Raw genomic sequence first — 22,424 nt, 5'->3', positions numbered from 1 at the left:
ACATCATAGCAGGTTCCAGTCCAGGTGCTGGGCTTCCTTTGGTGCTGAGGCCATGCTGATCAGGATCATGCTGTTAATTATAGGACAGGATCAATTTGGACATGTTGCACTTCTTGGTGTCTTTTTATATGACTAACCATGGGTAGTTGCTTTACTGACTAAAGGTCTGATCCAGTGCCTGCTGAAATCAGTTGCAGGCTTTCCTTTGACTTCAGTGGGCTCTGGATCAAGCCATAAGAGAAATTGCCCTCCAGAGGATCTAGTCATACCTAAATGTTAGTAGTCAGTTAGTGGGGATGGAAAATTACATCCTCATGGACAGGTCTGTAATGCAGTGTCCTTCTTTGAGCAATCCAGTCTCCCCTGTTGCTATATATTTTAAAAATGTACCAAAATTTTTAGCCAGGTGGAAGGGTATCATCACTAAGCTACATAGTTTATGAGATACATAGCTTATGAGATACATTGCCCTGTGGATCCTGCAAGTTTGGTCTCTCTTCTGGAGGAATTATCGGATGCTGTCACTGGTTGGATGAACTGGAGCTACCTCATCCTTATTTCTGGGAGAGCGGAAGTCTCGATTCTGGGTAGAGGGTCTTTTCTACATGGTGCCTCACTTGTCCTTCCTGTCACCACTTACTGAAAGGATTTATTCAGAAGTAGTGAGTCAGGTTAAGAATCGCTTTGTTGCTTTTGAGCATGCCCTTTCCACAGAAAACTCCCAGTTGGACATAATGTGACAGTTCACTGGAGTTACACCAATCTTGACGGTACGCCTTTATTTGTCCTGTGATGACCATTGCAGCAGTAGCATCTTGCCTCATGACCACAAGGCTGAGTTATTGTGCTTCACCCTTAGCACCCTTCCATGTCATTTGCAGCTTGTTCGAACCACAGCAGCATCTGTGCTCACTGTTTTGAGCAACCATGGCTGCTTTGCGTTCTTTACACTTGCTATGTCTAAGATGGTGAATTGACTATAAGCTTTTAATGGCAGTTTTAGCTATATTTGTGACCTCGTACTTGAACCTCATCCCGCTGCTTATCTGTGTTCCACACAACATGGCTTATAGGGATCCTACTGTGGCATCTTCAGTTGGCAGGCGATCATACTTTTCCTGACGCTATAGAGCCATTTCCCCTCCAGGAAATCCATCGCACCACACATTTAAAAGGTAGCTACTTTTACTCTGGAACTGTTGTTCTTCAGACTGTGCATTGTTGGCCCCATATTTATTATTTTTTGCTGTCATTTCCCTCCTTTTTTTCTCTTGGATTCCTCAGTTGCTTCAGTTTGACTTTTTCATTATTATTATTATATTTCTAATGTTGTTATGTTCCACAGAGCTCCAGCTGCCTTGTCTGGGGGGGGGGTAGGGGGCGGGGACACTGTATATCTAAAATTCACCTTTTAGTTTAAAATCAATTTGTTTATCACAAAAGACATTTTGTCCCTCTCTATCTCCTGTTAGCTTCCACACCCTGGCCCACATCAACCTGCATAAACACACAGACCTTGTGCAGGTATGTTGCACCAGCTCCGCCCTTATCCCTAGAGCCGCCTGTGCTGGTAAAAGCTATTCATGCTGCCCTGACACTGACAGCTCCTTCCCGCTCTGTCCAGAGGTGGAATTATTGCTGGAGCTGTAGGCAGTGACCAGGAAATGGTTGTATTTTCAGGTGGCAGAGACATTCTACATCAAAGACGAGGGAACTCTTTGGGATGAAGAAAAGAGACGTGTCTGGAGGGATATCATGCAGGAGGATTGTGACACCAAGCTCTTGCTAGGTAATAGCAACGTTTTGTGTCTGTTTAGTGCCCAGTCTGGCTTCTGCTCAGGGTTCTTTTCTGGGTTCCTTGTGTTTCCAGGGAATTAATGTGTATCATTCCCAGATGCCTGTGTGATAGAGACTGTGTCCCTTCAACTAAATACTAAATTTAGAAATACAGTGGCGGTGCTACTCCTTCCAGGCTAAGAGCATTCTATGAAAGGAGAATGCTTGCATTTACATGTACATGCTTTTAGTAATACAAAATAATTTATTCCCCTTCCTTGGCTCTGGCTTCATTCTCAGAAGGGTCTCTGACTTATCTGCAAGTATGGAAATGATCAAGTACCAGTAGCTTAATACTTGTGCTGAGTCATCAAGTCCCCATATGTGTGCATATCTCTGAATCTCCCACCGTAAAAGTTTTGCTTTCCCACAAGAGCTCTGTAAACATACTCCGTCTATTCAGCTAACAGGCACTCCGGCACATACAGGAGATAGTTTTAAAATCACAGGTCATTGCTTGTAGTGAGTACTCTACAGGTATTTAACAATGTTTGCTATCCCTCGTTTTGTTTCCTCATGAGTAGGATTTCTGATTTCCAAGCCTGATGTGATCTCCCAGGTGGAACAAGGGGAAAAGTCAGATGCCCTGACTCTCCAAGACTTCAAGAAAAGAGAGATCTTTAGAGGCATCTGCACTGGTGAGAGTTTATTTTATGTTCATTATTTATATGCATCTCTAAGGTCTCCCTCATTGTAGTACTGTATGTGGTCTCCCTTCCCATAACTTAGATCAAAAGGATATGTTTCCTTGAGAAACAGGTGCATATACTCAATTCTCCCACATGGTGGTCAGAACAATATGAATCAGAGCCAGAAGACACTAGCCAGGAGACTGGTTGCTGAGGGGAATTCCAACAGGGACAGCTAGCCAAAAAGTCCAGTCAAAGAGCCTTGAATATGCAGTCTTGCATCACACTAGTACAGTAGCTATCTTACACTTAGATGACATTGATGCATGGAGTTCCAACTAATCCCCAATGGTCTCCCGAGTCTGTCTCATCTCAAGTTAACCAGTATTGTAAAGCACTGTCATCTATCAGTGGTCCCTTTATCCATCTTTTATCTGAGTGCTCGGAGGGGATCTTGAAGCAGAACTGATACCCTGTGTGGAAGGGATGCAGAAGACTGAAATCTTGGTTTTCAGTCTTATAAATAATGATGGTTCATTTTATTTTTATTCTAGCAGATGATAGGATCATCACTGAAGAGGTCACTCCTCAGCAGGAAGGTCCTGAAAAGACAGAACCACACTGGACATTAGCTGGGAGACCAGCAGGGGATATTGCCCAGATTACTGACTGTGGAAAAAATCTCTGAGAGTCAGGGCAGGTAGGAAAGGAAAGAGGGAAATTCTGTAGGGAAGAACCAGGGTAAATCAGTTCACTGTGAAAGAGGTTTGGGGACACACAAGAGCATCATTGCCCAGGGAGAGAGTCCGAATACATGTATAGGATGTGCGAAAAGCTTCTGTCTGAGATAAAATCTTATTACACACCAGAAACTCCACATGGGAGAAAAACCTTATAAATGTACTGGGTGTGGGAAAAGTTTCCTTCAGGACTCCAAACTTAGTCAGCACCAGGGAATCCACATGGGAGAGAAACCCTATAAATGTCTGGAATGTGGAAAAGGCTTCAGTCTGAGCTCCACACTCATTCATCATCAGAAAATCCACAGGGGAGAGAGGCCCTACAGATGCACCGAATGTGGGAAAATCTTCAATAAACACTCAAAGCTTGCACAGCATCAGAGAATCCACACCAGAGAGAAACCCTTCAGATGTGTATCATGTGGGGAAAGCTTCAGTCGGAGCTCAACACTCATTCAGCATGAGAGAATCCATACAGGGAACAAACAGCATAAATGTGCTGAATGCGGGAAGAGATTAAGTCAGAACTCAGACCTGATTGTACATTAGAGAATCCACACGGACGAGAAACTTTATGCATGTACTGAGTGTTGGAAAAGTTTTAGCTGCAGGTCAACGCTTATTAAACATCAGAGGATCCACACACGTCAGAGACCCTATAAGTGCCCTGAATGTAAGAAAAGCTTCTCCTGAAGCTCAGACCTTATTCATCACCAGACGGTCCACATGGAGGAGAAACCCTATAAATGCACTAAGTGTGGGAAAAGCTTCGGTCGGAAATTACAACTCTTCCAGCACCAGAAAATGGTGAGTCCTGAGGGTCTGGGCTGACAAAAAGGGGACATCTTCTTACCATCCACTTGACATTTAAAAGCACACATAACGGAGGTAATTCTTAACAGTGGGAGGAATTTAATTTATGCCACTTTGCAATTTAATACTCTCCCTTTCTCCAATTTTTTCCTCCTTCCCTCGTCTTTAAACAAAACAAGCCCACAAGCCTCCCTGACTCTCTCCATCTTTTGCATTCTTTCTCTCTTCTCTTTTCTTTGCCGCATCTCACTCTCCTTCATTGCATAAAACAAACCCACAAAGCTTTCAGGGGGGATATATGCAGATGTATGCCTTTCCCCTTGTATCCTGCCTCTTACACTCAGGATGCTTTTCACACTACCCTAATGCTGCTGCTCTGTCCTCTGCTACCCAGCTAGTGACTGACCATTAGGGTTGTCAGCTGAGTAGGGAAATCTTCCTGTTTCAGATACAGATCACATTCGAGGAAGTGGCTATGTACTTCACCCAGGAAGAATGGGCACTTTTGGATGAAAGGCAGAGAGAACTCTACAGGGATGTCATGTGGGAGACATTTGAGACTCTGATCTCTCTGGGTGAATGATTGTTTTCATTGTTTAATAAATACTGCCCAACTATTTAACAAATCATGACATCAACTGTTTTCTGTCTCATGAATAGGATTTCTGGTTCCCAAACCTGATGTGATCTCCCAGATGGAACGAGGGGAAGAACCATGTGTCCCAGATCTCCAGGGCACCAAACAAAGAGAGGTTCTGAAAGCTACCCAGACAGGTAAAGAGTAAGTTGTTGAACCAACTGTGAAACTATGCACGAGTAAAGTATAATGCTGGAATTCCAAGATAGCCATCAGTTAATAATGTTTGGTGACCATTGTAGTGTTTCACATGTCTAAAGGGCATTCATTTAGTGAATTGGTCAGAGTTGTGACTAGAATTTAGTCATTCCTGGATGCTAGCCCTGTGCTTAGTCCTTTAGTCCAATGGGTGTTAGGCATCTAAATACCATTAAGGATATGAGCCTTAGTCTTCATTACTCTGCTTCAGAATTGGCCCCACCCTTTCTCTAAAGATTTGGTTCCTGATTATCAGTCTCATAAATAGTTTTTAGATTTGGGATAAATCCTTTGCTGTTCTTAGTTCTGGCGTTTGAAATTGTTCTCCCCCAAAGAAATCATATATATTTTTATTCCAGCAGATGATGCGATCTTCTTGAGTGAAAATAAGGAGGAGAATTCTCCCCTGATAATACACAAGAGAGAGAGACTGAACCTGTGTGCAGACCTTATTAAACATCAGAGATTGCAAATGGGAGAGAGACCCTATAGATGTTCTGACTGTGAGAAGAGTTTTAGTCGGAAATCAGATATTACTTGACATCAGCGAATCCACACAGGAGAGAAACCCTATACATGTGCTCCATGTGGGAAAAGCTTCAGCCAGAATTCATCGCTCACTCAACACCAGAGAACCCACGGGAGAGTGAAACCCTATCCCAGACTGAGCATGCCCACTGATTCCTGTAGAAGATACATTAATAATGCATGAGAGATGGGACAGAAATCAATGAAAGCTGCACTTTCTGGGGGCACATGGGCAATATGGGGCACTGCCCAAAACAAACAGATTAAAAACAATATCATATGAGGGAAGCGGGGCAGCAGTGATTAGGAGAGGGAGCATGTGCTAAGGTGATTGATCCTTTGGAGATCATTTTGTTGGCAAAATCCTTCCCCAGGAGGACAGTGGAACACCTAGAATTGATGAGAGAGGGATGGGAGGTATAAACCAGAATGTGAGGGAGCGGGATGCTAAGCACTATGTGCTAGAAGGAGCGGTGATTGTAGAGATTAGGGGATTGGGTGTGTAGAGCCAGAAGGAGAGCAATGTGGGTCCGGGGGGATCAAACATTTAGGGATCATTGTGGTTGTAACAATCTTGGGGTTCATTAAATAACAAACCAGTGAATGAGAAAGGAATACAATTTTAATAAAACAAACTGGAGAGCTAATGTGGTGAACTGCACGCAGCCATGTGGTGTACCCAACACCCTGCATCCAGGGAACATCTCCAAATTCCTTTGTCCATAATACTGTCCCTTATAAGGGAGCATCTCTAAATTATAATCTACAAACATATCTCTACATCTTCCCTCTTAAAGAGAAATGAATTAACCCATATATATAGCTAACAACTATCTAATAACACATGCATTAAATTCTCAACCTATGTAGTACATTTCCATAAACCCAATGTGTCATCTACCTAGTGAGGAGAGGTTACCAGCATATCACTCTTGATTGAGTCTTTACCACTCAGTTTCTTCAAATACCCATTCCCCGGGCAGGTTAGCGAGTCTCTATGGTCTTTCAGGACATTTAATCTCCTGCTTTGGTCTTCTCAGTATCAACCTTTCATTACAGTCTGAGTTGTTCTCTTGTTCCTTGACAGTTTCTCCTTTGTGCGTTGATGATAAAGGATCAGTCAGATGGGAAATGCCAGAGTCCACATCTACAATCAATGTGTTGGAACTTTCTGAGATTACTCATAGATCCCTTTGGTTACGTCGAAATGTGTCTTCGTGGTCTGTCTGGTCTACATAAGACCTTGGATGCAGCTGTTCTTTAATGGTACCTCTTTGGTCTCAAGTATTAGCGGTGTGATTCCTTAGGCACACTCCATCACCTGGGTTAAGAGATGGGAGATCACGGGCCCTTTTGTCAAAATATTTCTGCTTCCACTTCTGATTTTCTTTCATCTTCTGTATGGTTTCATCATCTTGAGATTTCAGTAAATTCTCAGTAATTGGTAAATTAGATCTGATCCTTTTTCCCATTAACATCAGAGCTGAGAAAAGCCATTCTTCAGGGGTGTACTTTGGTAAACCAGTAACACTTTATACAAATCATCCCCACTGTCAAAAGTCTTTTTCATAAGGTTCTTTACTGTCTGTATAAATCTTTCCACAAATCCATCTGATTGGGGGCAATTTGGATTTGATGTTTTGTGATGAAAATCCCAATCTATGGCAAATTTCCTAAAATCTGCCCTGGAAAGTTGCAGTCCATTATCGCTAAAGACTTCATCTGGAATTCCATGTCTGGAGAAGATTCCCTTCATGCCGACTATCACTGACTTACTATTAGTATTGTGCATTGTGCCAATGTCTGGATGCAGAAAATAATAATTTGTGACTCTTAAATAATCCTTTGGTTGCCAAGTAAATAAATCCATGCCTACCTCCTCATAAATCGTTTGTGGAACTGGATGAGGTCTCAGTCACTCTGCCCGTTGGCATGGCTTGTATTTCAAGCATGAAAAGCAGTTTCTGACCACATGAGTAATGTCATGATTGATCCATGGCCAGTGCAGCACCTCTCATGCTCATTGTTTGCACTTCTCAATTCCTAAATGACCCTTGTGGATCTTCTGTAGCATTTCTTTATGGAGGCTCATTGTAATTACCACCTTACTGCCCTTGAAAATCACCCCATCTATCACAGTAAGCTCATGTTTGCAGTTCAAATACTCTCTTATACTTGGACAGCAACTGCTTATTTCTTCAGGCCACCCTTTAATTATCACTTCTTTAAGGATTGCCAATGATTCATTTTGCTCCCTTTCCTCTCTTATCTGTTGCAGTTTCCTGTTAGCTGTGGGAATTGACTTTACAATCAAATCCACATAGGCTTGCAGCTCTGTCTCTAAAGTCTTCTCTGGTTTCTCCCTCTGTCTCTTCTTTCAGTTGCAAACACAGGAGTTAACTTCAAAATGACTGCAGTTTCCTTCTCATTCAGCACTTCTGACACCATGTAACGATCATGACACCATGTAACGATCATTAAATAGCAAACCAGTGACTGAGAAAGGAACAAAACTTTAATAAAACGCACTGGACAGCTACTGTGGTGAACTGCCGCACACAGCTCTGCAAAGCTCCCAAACCCCACCCCCACCGCCCCCAGAGCACTTCTCCAAATTCCTTTGTCCACAATACTGTCCATTATGAGGGAGCGTCTCTAAATTATAATATTCTACAAACATATCTCTCCAAGAGTGGTGTTTGTTTTGAAGGGGACATAGCTGGGTGCTGTGTTGACAATCAGCTTGGGTAGCAGGAGAGTGGAACATAGTGAAATAAAAGCGGGAGATTATTTTAAACATCTTGATTACTGTGATTACAGCCTTGAAGGTGTCCATGTATCCCGACTATACTCCCTCCGAGGCTTTTGATTGCCATTAGATGCTGTGACGCTCTGTACTCGGGGGAACACCCTACACCCCATGTTCATCTTTATAAAATGATTGTGTGGTATCCAATGCAAAGTTTGTCATGTTGGGTGTCTTCAGAAGGCTCATGATGCACTGAGCATGGTTGGTATAGTAATGTTATAGTAATTGTTACAGTAATGTTATAGGTTATAATTTCATGTATATAGTTATGAGGATGAAAATGTATCCTCATGGCTTAAGGCAAGCCAGGCAAAAACTCTTCAAGAGCAGAGAGGCAGACCCCATCAGGGCAGGTATCGGACAAACCCAGCCCAGCCTCACAGGAACAAAAGGCGCTCGCCTAGGGGGCAACAAAAGAATCTGTTAGACTCTTGAGGAAGTCACCCTCCTTCCTTTGGTCAGTTTGGAACTGCGATGAGGTAATGCTCACCTGACTCTGAAGAGCGGGGCAAACCCAAGAGGGAAGAAAGGACATGATAAAAGGGAGAGCCATTTGCCATCCTCTCTCTCTCTCTCTCTCTTCCACCTACATCTACAGGCATCACACTAAGCGACTGAAGTGCTGATCAAAGGGGAGAGCCTGGCTGAATAGCAACCAGCCAGCCTGTGGTGAGAAGCATCTAAGTTTGTAAGGACACTGAAAGTATTAAGATCAGTTTAGAATGCATTTTGCTTTTATTTCATTTGATCAAATCTGACTTGTTATGCTTTGACTTATAATCACTTAAAATCTATCTTTATAGTTAATAAATCTGTTTGTTTATTCTACCTGAAGCAGTGTGTTTGGTTTGAAGTGTGTCAGATACTCTCCTTAGGATAACAAGCCTGGTACATATCAATTTCTTTGTTAAATTGAGGAATTCATATAAGCTTGTAGCATCCAGCGGGCATAACTGGACGCTGCAAGCTGGAGGTTCCTAGCGTTGTGTCTGGGATCGGAGATATTGGCTAGTGTCATTTGGTTGCACAATCCAAGGAGCAGCTTACATGCCAGAGGCTGTGCGTGAACAGCCCAGGAGTGGGGGTTCTCACAGCAGAGCAGAGTAAGGCTGGCTCCCAGAGTCAAGGATTGGAGTGACCTAGCAGATCACCGGTCCAGATAACACCAGAGGGGAACATCACAGATGTCCAGATCCTACACCCAATACTTTGGTATTTTTCATAACACTTTAGTTTGCAGTGTTTAGTTTGCAATGTCTACTCAGATGCAACAAGAACTCTTTCTTCAATATTCTGTGTTGCTTAATCCTTGGTGCTAGAGTCTGATTTCAGCTGTTGTGTTTAAAAAGTGCTCTGGAACATCCTCTTAAGGAATCCCAAGGAAAACAGTTGTTCTCTGGGTGAATGTCAAATTTCTCCAAGATCTCTTGGGGACAATGAAAGATTCCATTATTAGAGATGTCCTGCAGGCATAGATCTTAATCTTCGTGCCTCTATTAAAGTTGACAGTATATCCTCACCTTGTGTTCTGTGTTCAGTTTGAATCCTTCATGAGCAAAAAGAGAGCAGCAACAGAAATGTAATGGAGAGGGACAGCAGGACTGATTAGGTGCATCAGAGTGGTAACTGGAAAATAAGGTCTCATATGAGGAGATATTAAAAGGACTAAGACTATTAATTTTGGAAGAATAGTAAGAGATATAGGATGAAGGCCAAACAGGTGCCTTTTTTCCCCCCTTCACATTTGTAAGCAGATGGGGACATTTGGATTACTGTACTCTGCTCCCCTGACACCAGCACCTTAATCTTAACCAGAGATTGCCAGAGTTATGGGGAGAAATTTCTAAAGGAAACTCCCTTGTAAGAGCTCTTCATCAAGCCCCCAGTTCCTTTTACTATTTCCAAAGCTAGAGTCAGATTCTAGGAGACCCAGACATAAGCCCATGTGTCACTTCTTTTAAAGTTGGGGCCGCTATTGCTACTGGAATATACATAATAATGAATCTGAGGCTGCAAAGCAGGGAAAGTTTTCTGCCCCTATTTGTTGGTTAAAGAATCATAAGAAAAGGATAAGTCCTGAGGCTCCAGGCACTAGGACTATTCAGAAGCCTGAGATGAAGCCCCTTCGTATTCTTCAGAGGTTTTTTCTTGCTTAGACAACACAATGAGACTGGGAATGGTATGATAGCACCAGCTGGTTTATCTCAGTCTTATTCCACTTCTCCCCTCCAAGAACCTTGCATCAGCCTAGCAATGAGCGTACATACTCAGGGGGACCGGGCAAACTTGGACAGCATGCACTGAAGCCCATGTTGCTGCATCTTCACTGCTATTTTTAGCTGTGCTAACTAAATTAAAGCTTGCACAGGTATGCCTACATTGCTGCAATCAAATCTCCAATGGCAGTACAGACATATCCATAGAGTCAGCTGGCAACCAAACACTGGGTGACTGCAGAGAAGGGGTTTTAGGCCTGGATCTGAGAGCAGCTGCAGCACATTCAGGCCAGTCTTTCAGGCTGACAGGTTTGTCCCTTGAGAGGAGAAGCCCTGCCCAGCACATGGGCTACAAGGACAGAGGCTCCTAGGCACAAGATCCCACAGCAGGCAGGTATCAATCACCCCCACAAAGGGGAAGAGAGAGCATTAATCTGGGGCACAGGCTGGAGAGGCAGTTTGGAGAGTGTATCAGTTTAGTTGGGTGTCTGAAGTTTGTTACTCTGGGCTCCCATGGGTCTCCTTTGAAGCAATTTACCAGTGGTGGCCCCTTTAATGGTTGTTTGAGTTTGTCGCTACCCACTAGGTAGCTGGCAACAGTGCTAGAGTCAATCTGCCTGTGGTAATCATTGATGGGGGAATTCCTCCCCCCCCCCAAAGGCTGGCAAATATGGTTGGAATTAGAGACAACCTGGCAAACAGGGGTGGCCCCACCACAAGTAGTGTAACAAACAGGATTTGGGGAGCCCAGAGCGGAACCCATGGGATGATGGATACTGGTGGGCTGATTTACATAAGTGGCCACGGGTGGCTCTGCAGTGGCCTGCCTCAGTTTCCCCTTTTGGTTCCTCAATAACAGCCCTTCCTGGGGTCTGGTTTTAATAACATAAAGTTAAAAACAAACAGTTTTTCATCCAACCGTAACCTGATCACTGCCCCTCCTCCCTGAGATACTGTCCCTTCCTGGGGTCTCTGAGAGTCTGGAGAAGAATCAAGTCCTGGGCCACCTTCTTTGCCTTCTCTCCTTTTTTTTCTTCCTGAAGATGATGGCAAGTTTGAAGACCCCAGCCATAAACCATCCCCTTCCAGCCCATATAGTTTGGGAAAACTTGTCTCTGATTCTGATTATAGTCCATGGCTGCCACCAAGTTACTTTGCATAAAAGGGGGGATGGCTTATTCTGTGTCCTCCAATGGGAGCAGGTGCTAATTTGCATATCAAATAGGCTCAGTAAGGATGCATGTCTGCCATTATATCTGAGGAAAGTCTTGTTAAGTATAAATCTGGTCATTGCTATTGTATCTCTACCATTATCTTTAGGGTTTAAAATACTGTTGGTAAGCGTGAAAGAAAGTTTCCTTGATATTAGCATATATCTTTTACTTTTGGTGCAGTTACGCTGGGAAGGATAGTTTGTGTAATTACAGCTCCTTTAATGTTTTTAAAGGGCTTTTTCTGCCGGGATTGGGCTGGGGATTCGTGTCAGGCATCTTCCTTTGGCTGGTTTGAAAGATGGTTATTGCTGATTTTTCTGTTTCTGCTGTTCAGTTTAATTTATACCTGTGAATTATGGAAGTAGTGTAATCTGCTCTCTGATTTGCTGCTTCTTGGTTACCAGACTTGAATCTGACTAAAGCCTAGGAGTTTTATCTCTAAGGTCTTTCCGATTGTTGTTTGGTGGGGAGTGAGGTAGTGGAGTTGGGAAGAAAAGTACCAGGTAAGGTCTGGGCTAGTGCACAAGCCAAAGAAGTAGAGGCAGCCATCAACCTCTGAAGACATGTCTGGAGGCACCCAAATAATGCTGAGTTTTGACTTCTAAGGAGCAAATGAATTCACTGTGGTAGGTGGGCTCTAGGTGGCCAGAAAAGCCATTGCTATCTCGTTTTTTTCTTTTCTTTTTAAAGAAAGTTTCTAGAGCTCATGGATCTAAAGAAAGCTTTGAAAACGTGACCCTGGTGTAGCTGATGCTGACAAGTCTGCAGACTGCCTGGTACAACAGCTCTGTGTGGGGTGAATTTCCTCAATTGTCTCAGTGGTACGTGAATTTCTTTGCCCCCCCCCCGTCAACACCAGCCCACCTGGAGAAGAGCAGAGCAGGGTAAGTCCTTCCGCCCAGGCAGCCACTGGGATGGATTTGTGGTTAAGTAGTAGGGGTCCCTGTGATCCTGCTCCTGTCTCTCTGCAGGATGGGATCTGAGAGAGGACCCCTGCAACCATTCCTGCTGCTCCTAAAAGGGTGAGGTAGGGTGGGGCAGGATCTGTTGCTGCTCCTTGGGACAGAAATTTGCCCCATGCCACTACTGCCTTTCTGGTGGGGGAAAAGGGGGGTGGTTTCCTTCCAGTTCTGTTCTTTGTAGGGGTACAACCAGAGTGTGAAGGCCAAGGAATGGGGCTGGACCACTACAGGACCCAGAATTGCCTTTATCTGGCCAAGTCTGTGTTTGGGGAGGAGTACATTAAATCTCTAACACTGTGGATTTGCTCAGTTGCCACCATTGCTGCTGAGCCTTCAGTGGAGCTGAGAGAGGAAAAGACACTATTTGCAATGGGGGGAGTCGATGCATTTTTTTAAAAACCTTGAGGTGCAAATAGCAGAGTGGTTCTCAGACTTCATTGCACCGCCACCCTCTTCTGACAACAAAAATTACTACATGACCCCAGGGAGGGGGACCGAAGCCTGAGCCCTGCTGCCCTGCGTGAGGGACCAAAGCCAAAGCCTGAGCCCTGCCACCCTAGGCAGGGCCAAAGCCAAAGCCCATGTGCTTCAGCCACGCTGCCCAGGGATGAAACCAAAGCCTAAGCTCTGCCACCCAGGGCTGCAGCCTTTGGGCTTTGGACCCAGGTGGTGGGGCTCAGGCTTCGGCCCCGAGCCCCAGCAAGTCTAATACCTGCCCTGGTGACCCCCATTAAAAAGGGGTCGTGACCCCCTTTGAAAACCTATGAAATAGCAGCTGTGCCTGTTAACCCTAGCATTTGCATTTCTACAGCCACAGCAGTGGCTGTAACCCAGAGAATCACCACCCTAGGCCAGGCCTGAAATCTTTTGTCCAGTTAAAAGCTCCTTCGTCTATCTATTCATGAATGAATGGAAGTATGAAGACCCCCAGGTGCAAATGGTTCCCTTCCATTCCTCATACTGACTGGCTTCGTAGGGAGCAGTTCCTGAGCATTGCCCAGGGACTCCGTGACAACTGGTGGCAGTGGTGGGATGTACTGCACCCCATGGATGGCACTTCCTGCAGTAAGTGACTGGGGAGCAGTAAAACGAAGGGGGATTGACGAGGACCAGGCGTGCTGAAGGCTCAGAGAGGAGTGGTTTTGGGGGGCGGTTAACCCCTGGGAGTGTGTGACCAGCGAGAAGGACTGTGCAGTAATGGGGTACCCCTGGGGACTGCGGTGAGCAGTCTCAGGGTGGAGGAGCCTGCAGCTTGGCCCTGGGAGAGAGAAGGACTTTTGCAGTAACAGGGTTCCCCCGGGGATTGCAGCGAGCGGTCCCCGGGGCGGAGGAGTCTGCAGCTCGACCCTGGCAAAGAGGTGGTGTCCTCGAGAAGGCCTGGCACACTAGGGGTTCTCCCTGGAAACCATGGGGAGCTAAGAGCACACAGGCCTCGAGTCCACAACAACTTGGGAACAGCAGAGTAATGGCCTATCACCATCTCCTTAAGAAGGTCATTGTAACTCTGTGCAAAAACAGAGGGTTGCGCATTGGAAAGTTCACCAAAGCACAGTTAATCGTGCAGCTGGAGGAAGATGACCGCATTAAGGAACAGATTCCTGACCCAAATGGGGCTATAGCAGGACCTGGGAGCAGCTGGAGTAGTAGCCAGGCATCCCCAAGACCCCCGAAACACCTGCCCTCCAGGGCTCTGCAACGCCCATACACCCTTATCCCACCACCTAAATACTTAAGAACTGCATAGGGGAAACTGAGGCACCCCCACAATATTCAGAGAAAACATTAAGAACAGTCCCACTTCGTCACAGGGGCTCCCTGTGATACTGCTCCTGTCCCTTTGCAGGATGGAGTCTGAGAGGACCCCTGCAACCATTCCTGCTGCTCCTGAAAGGGTGAAGTGGGGCACAGTGGGGTCTGTTCCCGCTCCTTGGGACAGAAATTTGCCCCATGCCACTGCTGCCTTTCTGGTTGGGAAAAGGGGGGTGGTTTCCTTCCAGTTCTGTTCTTTGTGAGGGTACAGCCAGAGTGTGAAGGCCAAGGAATGGGGCTGGGCCACTACAGGGCCCAGAATTGCCTTTATCCGGCCAAGTCTGTTTTTGGGGAGTACATTAAATCTCTAAAGTTTTGGATTTGCTCAGTTGCTTCCACTGATGCTCAGCTTTCAGCGGAGCTGAGAGAGGAAAAGACACTATTTGCACTTTATGCTTATATATAAGTGCCTTTATAGTGTCTATAAGCTTTAGGAGTTTATGCCTTTTTGAAATCTTGAAGTGCAAAATGCAGCTGTGCCTGTTAACACTAGCATCTGTACTTCTACAGCTACAGCAGTGGTTGTAATCCAGAGAATCACCAGCCTAGGCCAGGCCTGAACTCTTGTCCCATTAAAAGGTCCTTTATCCATAAATGAATGCAAGTATGAAGACCCCAGTTGCAAATGGTTCCCTTCCATTCCTCATACTTTGGTAAAGTTTGTCTCTGATTTTGGAGAATCAGTACCATGTCTCCAAAGCCTCCCACCAACCACCTGTGTTTGGGAGGAGCTGTGGCTTATTCAGTATCCTCCAATTGGAGCAAGTGCTAATTTGCATACCACAGGGGACTATTAAATAGGCCTTTTGACATCATTTTTGGGGAAATACTGGTTAAGAATGAATCACACAGTTCTTTAATTTCCAGTGTTATCCATCAGTTTGAATTACTGTTAGGGGGTGGGGGAGGGAGAGGGAGAGGGAGAAATGGAGTTGAGTCACCCTGAGTTTAGTAGATATCATCCAGGTTTGGGCAGTCACACTGGGCAGTGTAATTTGTGTAACTATAGCTCTTTTAGTATTTGTTCAACAGGGTTTTCTGCCTTTGTAGAAGACCCCTATTTAGTGAGTTTGAAAGAAAAGAATGGTTGTGTTAATATGTCTTTGTTTTCTTGTGTTGTGGTTCTGTCTTTCTAAATTAGTCTTTGTTGGGGAGGTATGTGGGGAGAGAGGTCCTTAATATCTCATTATTCACTCTTTTGTAATGTAAGTTTCTAGCACTTACAGCTGTAAAGAAACCCTGGGAGATATTGGTGTAATTAATGGAATGATGACTCTGCAGACTGCCTGAAATAATAACTCTGTGAGGGGTTAATTTCCTGAGTTGTCTTAATGGCATGTGAATTTCTTTGCTCTCAGGGTATTGCCCACAGCAACCCAGTCATGGACTTTGTGTGAGGCAGAAGGAGAACAGTGGAGCCAGCCAAGTGCTTCCACATAAGCAGTTACTGGGATAGATTTTTGGTAAGTACTAGGGGCCCTTGTGATGCTGCTCCTGCCTTTCTGTGGGGTGGGGTCAAACACAGCCTCTTCAGCTAGAGGCTGAGCAATGGCTGTAATACGGTGAATCACCAGTCTAGGCCAAGCCTAAAAACATTCATGCACATTTAAAAAAAAAAAAAATCTGTCTGAAGATGATCGCAGGTTTGAAGACCCAGCTGCACATCATTTCCTCCCAGCCCATATAGTTTGGAAAAGTTTCTCTCTGATTCTGATTATTTTCCATGACTACCATCCAGCTGCTTTGCCTAAAAAGGTGTGTGGCTTATTCCATGTCCTCCAATGGGAGCAGGTGCTAATTTGCATACCCAATAAAACTAGTAAGGATGCATTTTTGCCATTATTGGGGAAATCCTTTTTTAGTGTGAATCCTGTCATTGCTATTTCCTCTCTACTGTTTAGAGAGAGAGAGAGAGAGAGATGAGTCATCTTGATAGTAGCATATATCTTCCAGATTTGGGCATTTACTCTGAGAATCATAGTTTGTGTAACTGTAGCTCTTTTTTTGTTCAGTAGTGTTTCTTCTTTTTGAAAGAAACTCTTATTAGGCTAGTTGGAAAGGAAATTGATTTCTCTGTCTTTTGCTGTGTAAATATGTTTACTTCTATAATTTAGAAATAAAATAGAATATAATGGCTCAGCTGTTCTGTTTTTTTTTACAGTCTCAGCTGGATATGCCCATGCTGATGTAACCTAGTCTCACTACGCTTATTGTCAAATGGAGTAAACCCACATTAAACTCCTTATAACCTTGTTTTGTTTCCTATTGTGGAGTGTCCAACCATCTGACGATTTCAACATCTTCATTACCATGGTGGACCGCGTACTGATTTCCTTTTTTGCGGCTGGTCAAGTCTCTTTTTTGCATTAATTAAGATAGGTTGAATTATAGTTTTATATGCTATGCCTTTTAATAATATTGGCATCTTTTTGTCATGGAGAAGTGTGGTCAACTCCCACCATGTGTACTAAGCAGCTTTAGTACAATGCCAGGCATCATTCAGGAGGGCATCATCATTAGCAACCATCGAACTTAGGTATTTAAATTTTCACTCTTCTGACCCCTCTGGCTGTGATATCCTTTATGGTGAGCCCTCCACCCTCAGTTATCCTAGGTTTCTTTTACCAACATCCACTATAAATCCAGCCCGCTCAAAATTATGTTGCTTCTGTTCAGAATTGGCTGGCAGGGTCTCTCAATCTTCTGCTGCTAACACAGGGATATGTGCAAACAGCATGTTCCAAGTGAGCTCCCTTTGTATATTCTCATTGATCACATCCATGACAAAAAAGGCTCAACACTGACTTCTGATGAGGGCCAGTGTGTACTGGAAATTCTTTACTGTAGTCCCATTTAATTTTGACTACAATATTCACTCTATCGTACATATCCTGGAAAGATGGACATATCTTTCCAGCACACCTCTTTGCCACAAACTCCACTAACCTAATTTTCTTGGTACACGATAATGACCTTTTCCAGATCCACAAAAACCATACCCAGTTGCAGTATCTTTTTTTAATCTGAACTAGAGCTGTCGATTAATCACAGTTCACTCATGCGATTAACTCAAAAATATTAATCTCTATTAAAAACATTAATCACGATTATTCAGTTTTAATTGCACTGTTAAACAATAGAATACCAATTGAAATTTATTAAATATTTTTATTTTTTCTACATTTTCAAATATATTGATTTCTATTACAACACAGAATACAAAGTGCACACTGCTCACTTTATATTTTTATTACAAATATTTGCACTGTAAAAATGATTATTTTTCAATTTACCTTATAGAAGTACTGTAATGCAATCTCTTTGTCATGAAAGTGCAACTTACAAATATCAATTTGTTGTTACATAACTGCACTCCAAAACAAAACAATACAAAACTTTAGAGCCTACAAGTCCACTCAGGCCTACTTCTCATTCAGCCAATTGCTAAGACAAACAAGTTTGTTTACATTTATGGGAGATAATGCTGCCCACTTCTTATTTACAGTGTCACCAGAAAGTGAGGAACAGGCATTCACATGGGACTTTTGTAGTCAACATGGCAAGGTATTTACATGCCAGATACGCTAAGATTCGTAGGCCCCTTCATGCTTCGGCCTCCATTTCAGAGGACATGAGTTAATTAAATTTGTGACTGACCTCCTCGGGGGAGAATTGTATGTCTCCAGCTCTATTTTACCTGCATTCTGCCATATATTTCGTGTTATAGTAGTCTTGGATGATGACTCAGCACATGTTGTTCATTTTAAGAACAATTTCGCGGCAGATTTGACAGAACACAAAGAAGGTACCAATGTGAGATTTCTAAAGATAGCTACAACACTTCACCCAAGGTTTAAGAATTTGAAGTGCCTTCCAAAATCTGAGAGGGAAGAGGTATGCAGCATGCTTCAGAAGCCTTAAAAGAGCAACACTCCAATGTGGAAACTACAGAATCCGAACCACCAAAAAAGAAAATCAACCTTCTGCTGGTGGCATCTGACTCAGATAATGAAAATGAACATGCATCGGTCCGCTCTGCTTTGGATTGTTATCAAGAAGAACCTGTCATCAGAATGGATGCATGTCTTCTGGAATGGTGGTTGAAGCATGAAAGGAGATATGAATCTTCAGCGTGTCTGGCATGTAAACATCTTGCGATGTCAGCTACAACAGTGACATTGTAAATAAGAAGCGGGCAGCATTATCTCCGGTAAATGTAAACAAACTTGTTTGTCTGAGCGATTGGCTGAACAAGAAGTAGGACTGAGTGGACTTGTAGGTGCTAAAGTTTTACAATGTTTTGGTTTTGAATGCAGTTATTTTTTGTACATAATTCTACATTTGTAAGTTCAACTTTCATGATAAACAGATTACGCTACAATACTTATATTAGGTTAATTGAAAAATACTATCTTTTGTTTTACAGTGCATATATTTGTAATAGCAATAAATATAAAGTGAGCACTGTAAACTTTGTATTCTATGTTGTAATTGAAATCAATTTATGTGAAAATGTAGAAAACATCTGAAAATATTTAAACAAATGGTATTCTATTATTGTTTAACAGTGCAATTAATCACGATTATGTTTTTAATCACTTGACAGCCCTTCTCTGAACTTCTCCATGAGGATGCATAGTGCAAACTCAAATTCACACTGACCATTTCACATTTCAACCATTATACGCAGATGCTTTACAATGATCTTCTCCAGTACTTTCATAGCATGTGATGGCAGCTTAACTGGGTAATAATTAGCTCACAGTGTAATATCTGCTTTATGTTTAAAAATAGGCACCACAGAGCTTTTACGCCATTCATCTGGTATTTTCCTTGAGGATATCATTGAACAAATTTGCAAGATACTGGATGCCCTCCCTTTCCAGTGACTTCACTGTATCCATTGGTACAGGTCCTAAGTGCCTCTGGAAACTTTTCCTCACTTCTCAAACTTTCATGCCCTGGTTTGGTTTACATGTTCTTGATTCTTCCCTTGGGTTGTCCTCATTTATTACTCTTTCAAAATAAAAATTGAGGATTTGTGTGTTTCAAAAATGATTAGCTGAGGCATTTCTGTGTATCTCTGTAGGGTAGTAGATTAATTTGTTGACAGGTGGTTTGTATATGAGGAAGGGAGGGCAGGGATGGATTGAGGCCTAAGCACTATTGGCCAGTACCTAGGACAACAGTTCCTGGTATTACGTGACTACATCAGTATCTCACCCTTTGTGGGTTTGCTTTGTTAAAATACATTTCCAGCTCTTGTGGTAGTGAAAAAAAGCTTGAAGACATGACCTCAGTGTAACCAATGCAGGAACGTCTGCCTGAGTGTGTCAACAGCCTGAAAAATAGCTCTGTGAAGGGTGAATTTGCCCAGTTGTCTCAATGGCATGTTGAGTTCTTTGCCCTCAGAACCAGGCAGGAGGAGAAAAGCGCAGCAGGCCAAGCCCTTCCTCGCATGCAGCCACTACTATGGATTTCTTTTGTCTGCCAAGGGAGCCTCTGCTGCTGCTCCTCCCTCTCTGTAGGGTCTATTCCCACTGCTCCTTAAAGATGGGGAGAAGGGAGGCTGCTGCCAAGAAAGTGGTCCTATGCCACTGCTCCTGTCTCTGCAGGTGGGGAAGAGGGTCCCCTTGCAGTGCTATTCCAAGGGGAGGGGCAGTGAATAAGGTAAGGCCATAATTGGACCCCTGGTTGCCTTAATCCAGCCGTGTGTGTGGTGGTGGAGGAGGCAGTACATTAATTCACTGGGAGCTAGAATTAGGAATGACAGCATTTATTAATGGGAGTTTCCAGCTTCTCTTCTTTGGTTTGGGTTCCAGTAATACGACAGAGGACCTGCCATGAACTCACCAATGGGTTGAGAACACCTGTGCCACTGCTAATCACTCTATGATCTTGCCTAGACTGGGAATTTGCACGCTTGCAGCCATTGGTGTAAACCAGCTATGCCAGTATTTGCACATCTGGACACTGCTGCTTCTTGAAACTCTGGGGTAAACTCCACTGGTGCAAATAGCAGCTTTGCCTGACGACATGAAGGCTTACACCACTACAGCTACACCAACGGCTGAATCAGCAATCTAGGCTAGGCCGAAAATCCTGTGTGCACGTTTGAAAAATATATATATATAATTTTTGCATGTAGATGTTGGCCAGTACAAAGACCTTCCCCCTGCCACTCTTCATTGTTGGCATCTGAATGTGAATTGGGGGCTCAGGTACATTTCGCAGAGACCCTGATTCAGGCCATCTGCCTGAGAGGGGCAGGGCCTGGTGAGTGTCCTCCAATGGGAGGAAGGGCTAGTTTGCAAACCAGGTAGGAGTATTAAGTATGCCTTTTGACATTATTTTGGGGGTAATTCTTTGTAAGAATAATTAAGTACTTGCTGCTTCTACTGTACTTTGAGGCCCAAGATTTGAAAATCCTGTAGATAACAGTGAGACATGTCACTCTGAGCTTAGTAACTGTTGTTCTGGGGTAGGTAGCATAACCTTTATTATTCTGTTTTTAAAGTGTTTATTCGGTAGGTTTTCTTTTTGTTATAAGGAAGCCATTGCGGGGGGGGCTGACAAATAAGTTTTTTTTTGTTTTTAATTTTGGGTATTATCAATTTTGGTGTCTTATATTTAAACTCTGAGTTACTTTAAGGTTTGGAACTTTGAAGATGCATTCAGATTAAGATAACTTCCCCCAGTAGAGGGAGGTAGTGTCCTAGAATACCGGTAAAGTCTAGGACTGTGAGTTCTCTGGGTGTCTGTGTCTTTGTAATGTTGAGCTGGTCTTTTTCTTCAGACTTTGGATCCCTCTGTAGCTAGAGAGCTGATTAGAGCACAGGCTGTACTTTCTGAGATGTTTGGAACTACCTGGCGTGTCTTGGCACCACCATAAACGAACAGCAAATAACAATCAGATCTGCCCAGTTTCGGCAGTTTTCTTCTGTGGGTGACACTTTATGCAAATTATGAAATGAGCTAATTGGCATATTTCCCCATTTTTTTTTTATATATAGCCAGAAACTCAAGCTGATAGGCGGAATACCTTGTTCAAAGCAGTGGTGCAGGTGAGCCATGGAGCTGCACAAAGCTCTGGCTGGGACAATTGTCTGGGTGTTTGGCGGGAGGGGAAGATGCTGAGTGGGAAGCTGATGTGGGGTGTAGGTAGGCCAGTGCATACTGGGACTGCTGATATCGTTGGCACGCAAGGTAGGTGGTGCTGAAGCTCCAGGGAACTTCTGGGAGAGTAGAAGGTGCTGGGGCTGCTGGTGGGGAGCAAGTGCATGCTGTGGTGAAAAGAATTCTAGGGTAGGGGGTCAGCTGGATGGGAGGGTAGGGGGGTACTAGAACTCCTGGAGGAGGAGGTGCTGGGACTGCTGAGAAGATAGGGGTCTCTTGCAGTGAGGGGCTGTTGAGGGTGAAGGGACTGTTCAGTTAGTGATTTGTGCTGGGGAAGCCTTCCCCACCTCACCCCCTGGTGGTGCTGGTCCTGTTGCTGCTGCAGTCTTCCTCTTACCACCGCTACTGCTGTCTCCCAGCTGCAGTGCCCTCTCCTGGCTTTGCTCCATCAGGAGAGGTGTTGCACCCCAGCAGCATCTTGTGGCCACAGACACAACTGCAGGCAAATGCCTGCTGCCTTCCTGCAGCTCTGCTAGATATGTTGCAAGAACAGTCCCAATTCCTTGACGGACTCCATCCTGATCAGACTGTCTGTCCTCCAGATGTGCAGAGTGCACTCATCACTAGACTTTACCTTGTAAATCTGACCACCTTTGTCAAATATTGGGGGAAGAGTCCATATGGCTTTGGTGAGGCATGACTCTCCTTTACAAATCTATTAGCATTCTCTAAGGACGACCAGAAGTATGTAGATAAGGATGATCCAGTTGACATAGTGTACTTGGATTTTCAGAAAGACTTGACAAGGTCCCACATCAAAGGCCCTTAAGGAAATTATGTAGTCATGGGATTAGGGAAGGTCCTCTCATGGATCATAACTAAGGCTACGTTTTAGGTCATGGGCATTTTTAGTAAAA

At 43.9% G+C, this 22,424-nt stretch overlaps 1 protein-coding gene and 1 non-coding gene across 2 annotated transcripts; both read left to right on the top strand.

Annotated features, from left to right (window-relative positions):
* Nucleotides 1-1,122: 1,122 nt before the first annotated feature.
* Nucleotides 1,123-7,967, top strand: LOC141975494 (zinc finger protein 92-like). Its single transcript, XM_074935885.1, has 8 exons — nt 1,123-1,175; nt 1,473-1,524; nt 1,681-1,789; nt 2,361-2,474; nt 3,020-4,012; nt 4,467-4,593; nt 4,679-4,792; nt 5,213-7,967. Exons 5-8 carry the CDS (start codon nt 3,932-3,934, stop codon nt 5,392-5,394), a joined length of 504 nt encoding a protein of 167 aa, XP_074791986.1. The 5' UTR covers nt 1,123-1,175; nt 1,473-1,524; nt 1,681-1,789; nt 2,361-2,474; nt 3,020-3,931; the 3' UTR covers nt 5,395-7,967.
* A 7,421-nt stretch (nt 7,968-15,388) lies between these two features.
* LOC141981145 (U7 small nuclear RNA) lies at nt 15,389-15,450 on the top strand. Its single transcript, XR_012637687.1, has one exon. It is a non-coding gene; the product is annotated as a U7 small nuclear RNA (small nuclear RNA).
* Nucleotides 15,451-22,424: the final 6,974 nt, after the last annotated feature.

The sequence above is a fragment of the Natator depressus genome, chromosome 1 (assembly GCF_965152275.1).
Source record: "Natator depressus isolate rNatDep1 chromosome 1, rNatDep2.hap1, whole genome shotgun sequence".
Classification (NCBI taxonomy): Eukaryota; Metazoa; Chordata; order Testudines; family Cheloniidae; genus Natator; species Natator depressus.
The sequence above is the reverse complement of the archived record's forward strand: the minus strand, read 5'-3'. Positions and strand labels throughout refer to the sequence as shown.

Bases quoted from the DNA above. Each gene is read 5' to 3' on its own strand.
- LOC141975494 (XM_074935885.1), top strand. From the start codon at position 3,932: ATGGAGGAGAAACCCTATAAATGCACTAAGTGTGGGAAAAGCTTCGGT. The intron at 4,013-4,466 runs GTGAGTCCTGAG...TTCCTGTTTCAG, and splicing joins TCTTCCAGCACCAGAAAATG to ATACAGATCACATTCGAGGA. The intron at 4,793-5,212 runs GTAAAGAGTAAG...TTTTTATTCCAG, and splicing joins TCTGAAAGCTACCCAGACAG to CAGATGATGCGATCTTCTTG.